This window comes from Teleopsis dalmanni, chromosome 2, assembly GCF_002237135.1.
Source record: "Teleopsis dalmanni isolate 2A chromosome 2, ASM223713v2, whole genome shotgun sequence".
Classification (NCBI taxonomy): Eukaryota; Metazoa; Arthropoda; class Insecta; order Diptera; family Diopsidae; genus Teleopsis; species Teleopsis dalmanni.
The window spans coordinates 38,194,076-38,204,578 of record NC_051847.1 but is presented as its reverse complement, the minus strand read 5'-3'; the positions used below and the strand labels follow the sequence as shown (position 1 = coordinate 38,204,578).

The following is a 10,503-nucleotide window of genomic DNA, read 5'->3' as shown; positions in this document are numbered from 1 at the left end:
TTTAAAAATATTGGATTAAATTCTTTTATGAATGCTGGCTTGTATTTGGAGTAATCCACAATTTTAACAAAACCATTTATGATACCAGTATCATCCATATTTATCTCAAACTCATGAACTATTGTATGATATCGAAAATATTGTTTTAAACTGTTTTTATTTGGATCTAGATTTGTAAAGTTTGTTAGGTATATACGTGGGCCACCGATGCCGCCAAGTGGCTTTGGAAGTACTAAAAAGCAACTTAAGTTAAATATAAAGAATATGAAAATTATAAATGTGTTACATATATATTGGTTACAAATCTATTATCTTACCCTAAGCGTGCAAATTCAACGAATTCTTCAGTCATTTGAAGATTAACAAATATTTCAGGTAATAACGCTTTGATAGTATAGTAATAGTCAATTTTTGATTTAGCTTTTTCGATACTATATTTGCAGCCTCTAAGAAATGTTACTAAAAATTGGTCATCTGTACGAGCCCTCAAATGTGGTTGTTTTTGGATCCATGTTCTTAGTGTTGAAATATCTTCAACTATACGACTCTCAACTTCATTTAACTCGTTCTTGGCAATTGCTTTTAATTCTTCATTTAGTGGTCGTATTTCAGTCATATTAAGATAAAAATATCACATCTATACTCAAGAAAGAACGATTTTCAACTGGCAGAGAGGCCTTTAAACTGTTTTATAGCATATATATGAATGTTTAAATATTATTCCTTCTAATTATTTAATTACCTCTTTTTTATTGTGTTTTTTGTAAGTGTTGAATTTAGTTACTTATTAATTTGTTTAAACCTAATAAAATATAATACTTATATACAGATACTTAATAAAGTGTGTATATAATTCATAGTTAGAATAACAATTGAAGATAAAATAGAAAATGATTACTTATAATTACAGTTTTTGTTTAATTACTTAAACAATTCTTTTAGAATGCAGAGCAAAAAAATTATAATTTTTATAAAAAATTTAAAATTAAAAAGTTTTACGCTGCCCAACTCCGCCCTAACAAACCTTAAGTTCACCTCTGGACCCACAGGATGATATGCTGACCTACGGTTCGACATCAATTAAAAGATATATAAACGATATGAATTCCTGCATAGTTAAAGTCTAGTGTGGGGCAGGGATAAGCCTCCCAGCCACAAAAGAGTAAAAGTACGCAATAGCACTAACTCAAGAAACCACAACAACGACAACAATATCAAAATTTCCTTACTGTCATATTTCTTTCTAATTGAAATATATTTCCTATCATAAAATATAAATAATTTTAAATTAAGAAAATATATCTATATATATAAAAGAAAGATGTGTTTTTGTTACACCACTTATAACTCAAGAACGGCTGAACCGATTTAGCTGAAAATTGGCAGGGAGGTAGTTTAAGGCCAGGAGAAGGATATAGGCTGAACCGATTTAGCTGAAAATTGGCAGGGAGGTAGTTTAAGGCCAGGAGAAGGACATAGGATACCTGTTTATCCCGTTCACGACAAAGTAGGTTTTGAAATTATCAAATTTTTGATAGAAAATATTTTATCGGAATTTTCGAATAGCAAAGAAAGAAATAAAGTACAAACACAAAAATTTATTTTTAATTTTATTGAAGTTTGGCTGACCATACAACGCTGTTTCGAGTATTGCCAAGTACTCTTCATCAGTGGTCTTTGGACTAATCGAATTTTATTTAATTAGTTTATAGTCCGTATATAATTTGTTTGGACTGCAAGTGCCAGGCTTAGAACTCGTGCCTGTCAAATTAGAAGCGATGACTAATCGTGTTATCCACAAGAAGTCAAGGCTGCACAAACTTTCAATGCTCAAGTTCCAGGTTTTATTGTCACTTATTTTTATTTAATTAGTGACAACAACCAACGCACTTGCCGTGCTTTAAATTAGAACGAGCTTATAAACTACAGCTTTATTTTGGAAACACAAGTTCAACGAATTGAAAGTTTAACTTTTTGGTTTTGCTATTTCTTTATTTCTTTTCAAAGCTACTCTTTTTGTAGAGACATTTTGTAATGCATATTGTTTTACTTACTATATGTAAAGCGACCATTCTGGTGCTTTTACAAAGAAGCTATGCTATGTTATTCTAAAAATTCCTCTAAAATTTAATAAAGCTTCTTTGTCCCTATACAAAGTAATTCTAGCTTAACAGCAATACTAATACTTTATTAAAATATTTTATTAAAATTTAACAGATAGAAATATAACTTAGTTAATGTGTTTTTAAAAGTTGTATTAGATCAATATTAGTTTGTGTTGCAATAAATATCGTTTTTAATCAATAAAACTACCTGGTTGTTGCAAACTCAACAAAATAAATAATTAACAATTATAATGTATGGTATGGTTGAAAATTTGAGTTTTTAGTTTTTTAATAATGCCGCGACCAAGACGATCGAATCTTTCCCGACAAAGCCGTAATGCAAGAAGAATACGAAATACTGCAAATTTAAGGACTGAAGGTCGAGCAACAACAGAGGTCAACAAATAGATAATTTGCGATGTGTACTAAAATACACAAATAAATTATGAATGATTAATGTAGGTATTTTTTCCAATTAAAAAAAAACTGCTTATTTATTGCCTTTAAGGCGGAACAGAGTTCGCCGGGTCATCTACTAGTATTCTATATATCTTATATAATTATGCAATTATATATTATTAAATTTAAAAGAAGCAATTAGTTTTTTTTAAAAAAGTATATTTTTATCACCTATAGTCACTCTATTCTCGTAATATAACAGATATAGTAAAAACAAATGCATTATTTTTGCACGAAATTGAAGGCTTATTTATCATAGTTACAATAATCCGATTTAGGTCAAATATACGCTATTTTGCTCGATACTGTATTTCCATTTTTAAGAGTAATTTCATTATGCCTCGCTTATAAAAGTCATCGTCCTTATTAGCAAAAGATTGAGACAGTTGAATTATACAAGCCTCTCTTGAAGCGAAGATTTTCACGAAAAAAATCATTCGTCACCAAATTCTCGGAACTTTTGGCCAGTCATTATTGATGTATGTGGCCTGATGTTGTCCTGATGAAACACAATTCTTCTCCTAATGCTCAAAAGTGGCAGTTCCTGTGCGATTGTTTCCTTCAGGCGGTCGAATTGTTAGCCGTACAGCTCCAAGTTAAGAGTTTTGTGATAGGGGAGCATTTCATAGTAGATAATTCTCTGCAAATCCCACCAAACCTTCATCAAAACCTTTCTGGCCGTTTCAGGAAACTTGTCGCGATTTGACCATGACCATTTTCACTTGACGTTGTCGTAAGTGATCCTGATCCACTTTTCATTACCAACTGCTTTAGAAATGGGTCGATTTTGTTGCGATTCGCAGATGGATATTTGGTCTACGAGGTTTTTTTGCGTTAACTCGTATGGCAGACCCACATCGAGCTTTTTTTTGTATCCAAAGGGACAAATTGCTAGACTTTTGTTATTATAGGTATTTATTATTATATAAAGTGTAAATTTTAAACAAGTTGTTATATTAAAAAAAGAAAGATTTTGGGGACAGGATTGTGAATAAAATGGCCTAGATCAGTTATATATATTATCTGTAAAAAATAAACATTTTAAACATTCTTACTTCTTGTCTGAACATGTTTGACTAGTTTGTTTTTTTTTTGACTTGTTTTTTATATTTTCTTCTTCTATAATTTCTTTTTTCGGAAATATATTTTGTAATTTTCCTTATTAACTTAGTTAAAAAACATGAAAGCTCATTGTAAATTAAATAAATTGTTTTAATGAAAGCAATGGGAACATAATGTAAGACCACATAAATAATTTAAAAGAAACGTTTAAGCCGTCGCCATTGAGCACTTCGCTTGAATAATGAAGATGCTTCAACATTAACATGATATAAAAGTCTTTGTTTATGTTCTTGGTTTATTTTTTGACTACATTGATAATGATTAAAATATTGAGATTGTGATGGAAGAGTCAGAATTTCCTATATAATATGGAGTATTGACTCTCAGTCATAAAACTTTGTATTAAAAGTGCTGAATTAATGCAATAATGTTTTCGAAAGTACACATTTATAGTTGTATATAACATAGTTTTTATATAACAGAAGTTTGTTTTGTATAAGCATTATCGGGTGCCTACCGATGCGAAAATATATTTTGTTCAGTCTTAACTGAAGTCAGTCGTGCCTCTCTCACATGCGTCTTCCAACGCAATTTCGCATGAAGCGTTCTATCGAGATATCTAGCTCGACTGTATATGGTGTATTTGAACCATTGATGTGTATGGACTTAAAAGCTATTATTTTCTAATGTGATATTGATGTGTATTGTCTTAGTGTTATTAAGCTTCAAGTTCCACGTTTCTGTTCATTGCAAAGCTAACTGCCAATTGCAACTCACTCCTTGTTGCTTCAAGCGTTTTTTTCCCTGTTATGATGTAGTAATATATTAGTTATAAGATAGCAATTCAGATGTATACAATAAATAAAAAGTGGAAGCGAGGACAGTACCTTTGGGTATACCAGCGTTTATACTTCTTAAATCGAAATAAGACAATAATATGCTACAGTCTTGTTTTGATAAAATACTTAAATAACTTTAAAATTTATATTATTAAATTAAGTATTAAATAAAAAAAAATATTACAAAAAATTACATTTTTAATATTTTTATTTAATTATCATATAGTTCACACTATATGTGAATAAAGAGTGGTTTTGATTTTCTTTTATCTAAATATGAATAACAATTCTGAATAGTTTCTTTAAGCAATCTGATTTGATTTCTTTAGTAAATTAAATTAGATAAATAAATGTGAAAATAAACAAAAATTATTGAAGAAAGTAAATTATTTTTAATAACCTCAGTTATTAATTTCTTATAAATCGTGTAAAATTTCAATAACAAAAAAGTTAATCAATATTTAATTTTCGAAATGATCCGTCAATGCCAAACAGAGTTTCACTATTTATCTTTTTACCAATTCTTAATTCTTCATCCACTCCATACTTCGTCTCTTCCATGAAGTAATTATTAAAGTCTAAAAGTTTTTTTTCCATATCTGCTTGAATCTCCGGTATAGAACCATTGGTACCACCATATTCAATTGGTAGATTCTCCTTTGGTATTACTTTATAAAGATCTTCTAGGCTTTTGTGAATGAAAAACTGTTAAAAGATATTAACAAAAAATGTATGATATATTTTTTATTAATAATATTAATAATAATAAATAATATTTAAATAATATTTTTGCTTACTCGTTGTTTTAGTTTTTCATTTAGAAAACTTCTCGCAATGTTTAAAAACGCTGCTCCTTCCTTTGGACAATTAAGAAAGTGGAATCCTTTCATGCGCAGTGGCTGCGCCTTATTGTAAAAAGTTATTAATTTTTTAGAATATATTGGATCAAATTCCTTTAAAATTGCTTTGTTAAGTTTGGACAAATCCACAATTTCAGTCACACCACTAATGGCACAATTGTCGTCCATATTTATCTCAAACATATTAATCAGTGTTTGATATTGTAGCATATCAACTAAATGGTGTTTATTTGGATCTAAATTCTTATAAATTGTTAGATGTATACGATGGCCGCCCATTCCGCCAAGGGGCTTCGGAAGCACTACAAAGCAACTAAATTTAAAAATAAAATTTATGAATTAAAATTATAAGAGTGCGTTACGTACGTAACATACTTGTCACAAATCTATTATCTTACCCTGCACGTCCAAATTGAATAATTTTTTCATTCACTTGAAGATTCGTACACAATTCAGGCAATAACGATCCGATAGTATAGTAATAGTCAATTTTTGATTTAGCTTTTTCCATACTATATTTACAGCCTCTTAAAAAAGTTACTAAAAATTGGTCATCCGTACGAGCCCTCAAATGTGGTTGTTTTTGGATCCATGTTCTTAGTGTTGAAATATCTTCAACTATACGACTCTCAACTTCATTTAACTCGTTCTTGGCAATTGCTTTTAATTCTTCATTTAGTGGTCGTATTTCAGTCATATTAAGATAAAAATGTCACATCTATACTCAAGAAAGAACAATTTTCAACTGACAGAGAGACCTTTAAATGGATTTTACCATATGTTATACGTATGTTATAACATTGTTCTTTCTAATTGTTCAATTATTTATTTTTTATTGTTTTTTTATGTTATGTGTTTTGAATTTATCCATTTATTTATTTGTTTAAACTTAATACTTAATAAAGTGTGTATATAATTAATAATTAGAATAACAATTGAATATCAGATATATAATGATTACTTATAATTACAGTTTTTGCTTAATTATTTAAACAATTCTTATAGAATGTAGTGTAAAAAGTGTAATATAATAATAAAGTGTAATGCAGTCCAAAACAAAAAAATGAAAAAATTGAATATGAAAATTTCTTTACTATCATCTCCTTTCCTATTCGAAATAGATTTGCTATCATAAAACAAAACTCAGTGAAAAAATATATTAGAGACAGAGCTCTAAAATTATTCAGTAAAGTTGATACGCTACTTAACCACGCCCTAATAATCCTCAAATCCTCTTCTGGACTCTCAGGAGGATATGCTGATTTAAGGTCCGTCATTAACTAAAAGACAAATAAATGACATGATTTCTTAGCCTAGTTAAAGCCTTGTGTGGGGAAGAGATAAGCCCCCAGCCATTATAGAGTAAAAGTGAGTAATAGCACTATAATTCAAGAAAAAGAATCAAGAATCAAGATTATTGGAGTAATCTCTTATTTTTATTTTATAGAATTAATTTTAATTTTAAAATTTAAGGTAAAGAATTTATTTTATTTAAACTATTTATTTTTCGTATTTATCCTTTCTGGTAATATATGTTATTACTATAATCAAATTATTGCTTGTCTGTTTAGCTTTTTTAAATAACTTGATGTTAAATTAGGTTAAAAATTCTCTTTATAACGAGATATATGTTAATGTATATAAAAATTACAATTTTCATCGATAAACTATTTTGCATTTTATTTTGATTTATTAATAAATTTCTTAATACTCCTATATAAAATTTTATGAAATATTTAATGAAAGTTTCATCTGAAATATCATTCATAATATCAGTAGTCATGTTATAAAAGACCAAAATAAATATATATTCTACTGAAATGCTAAGATCCATACAATAGCATTTAAGCTAAGATATTTCTTTTAGTTCTTCAAATCTTTAATGATACGAACTAGAGACGAGGTTAGCTGAATTGCATTAGATCCATTGAAGGGCTATGTTCATTTTTAGTACTTGTGAAACTTTACTAGGTATCTACAAACCGATTGCCCTAATGTGTGCTCCGTTATTAGTTTATATAGGTATATAGTAATTGAGAGATAGCACGATCTGTGGACATTTCTTGTTGAATAGTCTTTTTGTTTGACTGTAACTCTCTTTCATCATACATTATCATAACAAATTATACATAACAAATTATAATCTTTTAAAAATAGAAATATTATCAAAGACTGCACTAAAATATCTAAAATTAAATTTGGTAAAATACTAGACTTTTGCCTGAAGGACAATAATTATCTCAATTTTAACAAACAATTGTACTAACAGGTGTTCGATAAATGCTTGGCAAATCCTTTGATTTCTGCTATAACAGATATAGCATTAAACAAAATTCTAGACGAAAATCTTGACATTTTTACTCTTTGATAGCTAAGGGGTTTCTGCAGAGTTCCACCCTTCTTACTGATTAATTTATATATTCCTCAAAAGCTTTGTGTTTATGACTGATCTAAAATTTGCGTACCGCAATGAAAAAAGTTTGTCCAGCACAGGTGATTCTAGTAATATTCTTTGTCATGTAGACGCACTCGGGAAATCGATTTGACTATTGATATGATATTGATGCAATTTACTACTATGGGCAACTTTTTCCATTACCTTCTTTGGTTCAAGAGTTATAAATTCTCACATGAAAATTACAATATAAAAAGCTTATAACTTTAAAAATCGGTCTTGTCACCTTTATATTTAATTCTATAATTAGATCAGCCCCATTATTATTTTTAATTATTTGTTAAGAATCTTTGATTATTTATTTTGTCCATTCATTATTTATTGACTTTGATTATGTAATCAATAATTAATGAATAATACATTAAATAATAATAATAATATCAGATTGATTAACCTCATATTAACGTCATTTGTTGGAGACGCAATTAGTGAGTTTTTATTTTTATTAATGCATTTTTAGTTTAAAATAAAATAATAAGTTAAGGAAGGATTCAAGTATAGAAATTACTTTAAATTTTGTGTAAGTTATATATATATATAGGGAATCACACCCTTTTTCGTGTTTTGGAACATTAAACATTTAACATTATTTATATGATATAAATTTATGTGATGGGAATGGTATCACATCTTGAATAATTACAGGACTAATCAGCGATTAAAGTTAACTAAGAGTAAAAAAAATCTGTCCTAAAGTCTGACATAGTGGGAAAATTTACTTTTAATATTACATTTAACCAAAATCCTTTGTTAAATCTAGACGCCAGATATTTGCAATCTACCCAATTCAATTTATTAAAAAACACTAAATAGTAAGAAAAAAAACCAAACGAAGAAAGAATATTCAGTTGTTCGTTTTTGATAATTATATTTCATGAATATTTCAGTTGGATTGAATAAAGAATGTTAGTTCTTTTTTATATAAAACACAAAAAAATATTTTGATAAGTGTTTATAATCAATCAAATTGTCTTATATTATTGATAAGTACTTTACATAATAAAATTTGGTGAGAATTGTAGTTTAGTAAAGTTACAAACCTTTTACAAGTGTTATAAAATTAAATCGCTTCCATGAAACGAATATTCCTGTAGACCTTCTATTTTAACAAAACCACTTTTAATCAATATTTAATTTTCGAAATGATCCATCAATGCCAAAGAGAGTTTCACTATTTACCTTTTTACCAATTCTTAATTTTTCATCCACGCCATACTGTGTCTCTTCAATGAAATAATTATTAAAATCTAAAAGTTTCTTTTCCATATCTGCTGTAATCTCCGATATAGAACCATTGGTGCCACCATATTCAATTGGTAGATTCTCCTTTGGTATTACTTTATAAAGATCTTCTAGACTTTTGTGAATGAAAAGCTGTTAAAAGATATTAACAAGAAATGAATAATATATTTTTTATTAATAATATTTATAATAATAAATAATATTTAAATAATATTTTTGCTTACTCGTTGTTTTTGTTTTTCATTTAGAAAAGTCCTCACAATGTTTAAAAACACTGTTCCTTCCTTTGAAGGATTAACGATGTGTAATCCTTTTATGCGTATCGGCACCGCTTTATCAAGAAAAACTAATAATTTTTTTAAAAATATTGGATTAAATTCTTTTATGAACGCTGGGTTGTATTTGGAGTAATCCACAATTTCAACAAAACCATTTATAATACCAGTATCATCCATATTTATCTCAAACTCATGAACTATTGTATGATATCGAAAATATTGTTTTAAACTGTTTTTATTTGGATCTAAATTTGTAAAGTTTGTTAGGTATATACGTGGGCCACCGATGCCGCCAAGTGGCTTTGGAAGTACTAAAAAGCAACTTAAGTTAAAAATAAAAAATATGAAAATTATAAATGTGTTACATATGTATTAGTTACAAATCTATTATCTTACCCTAAGCGTGCAAATTCAACAAATTCTTCAGTCATTTGAAGATTAACAAACATTTCAGGTATTAACGCTTTGATAGTATAGTAATAGTCAATTTTTGATTTAGCTTTTTCCATACTATATTTACAGCCTCTTAAAAAAGTTACTAAAAATTGGTCATCCGTACGAGCCCTCAAATGTGGTTGTTTTTGGATCCATGTTCTTAGTGTTGAAATATCTTCAACTATACGACTCTCAACTTCATTTAACTCGTTCTTGGCAATTGCTTTTAATTCTTCATTTAGTGGTCGTATTTCAGTCATATTAAGATAAAAATGTCACATCTATACTCAAGAATGAACGATTTTCAACTGACAGAGAGGCCTTTAAATGGATTTTACCATATGTTATACGTATGTTATAACATTGTTCTTTCTAATTGTTCAATTATTTATTTTTTATTGTTTTTTTATGTTATGTGTTTTGAATTTATCCATTTATTTATTTGTTTAAACCTAATACTCAATAAAGTGTGTATATAATTAATAATTAGAATAACAATTGAATATCAGATATATAATGATTACTTATAATTACAGTTTTTGCTTAATTATTTAAACAATTCTTATAGAATGTAGTGTAAAAAGTGTAATATAATAATAAAGTGTAATGCAGTCCAAAACAAAAAAATGAAAAAATTGAATATGAAAATTTCTTTACTATCATCTCCTTTCCTATTCGAAATAGATTTGCTATCATAAAACAAAACTCAGTGAAAAAATATATTAGAGACAGAGCTCTAAAATTATTCAGTAAAGTTGATACGCTACT

At 27.9% G+C, this 10,503-nt stretch overlaps 2 protein-coding genes across 2 annotated transcripts in view; both read right to left on the bottom strand.

Annotated features, from left to right (window-relative positions):
• LOC119674345 (alpha-tocopherol transfer protein-like) overlaps nt 1-652 on the bottom strand; it is a 1,118-nt gene extending 466 nt beyond the window's left edge. Inside the window, exons 1-2 of the mRNA XM_038085481.1 lie at nt 318-652; nt 9-243 (exon numbers count right to left, since the gene is read on the bottom strand). Coding sequence (XP_037941409.1) covers nt 9-243; nt 318-616 — 534 coding nt within the window. The 5' untranslated portion in view covers nt 617-652. The remainder of the gene's footprint in view (nt 1-8; nt 244-317) is intronic.
• A 4,236-nt stretch (nt 653-4,888) lies between these two features.
• Nucleotides 4,889-10,049, bottom strand: LOC119674344. Its single transcript, XM_038085480.1, has 6 exons — nt 9,697-10,049; nt 9,247-9,622; nt 8,909-9,154; nt 5,724-6,034; nt 5,263-5,638; nt 4,889-5,170 (listed from the first exon to the last, which is right to left on the bottom strand). Exons 1-6 carry the CDS (start codon nt 9,993-9,995, stop codon nt 4,916-4,918), a joined length of 1,863 nt encoding a protein of 620 aa, XP_037941408.1. The 5' UTR covers nt 9,996-10,049; the 3' UTR covers nt 4,889-4,915.
• Between the last annotated feature and the right edge of the window lie 454 nt (nt 10,050-10,503).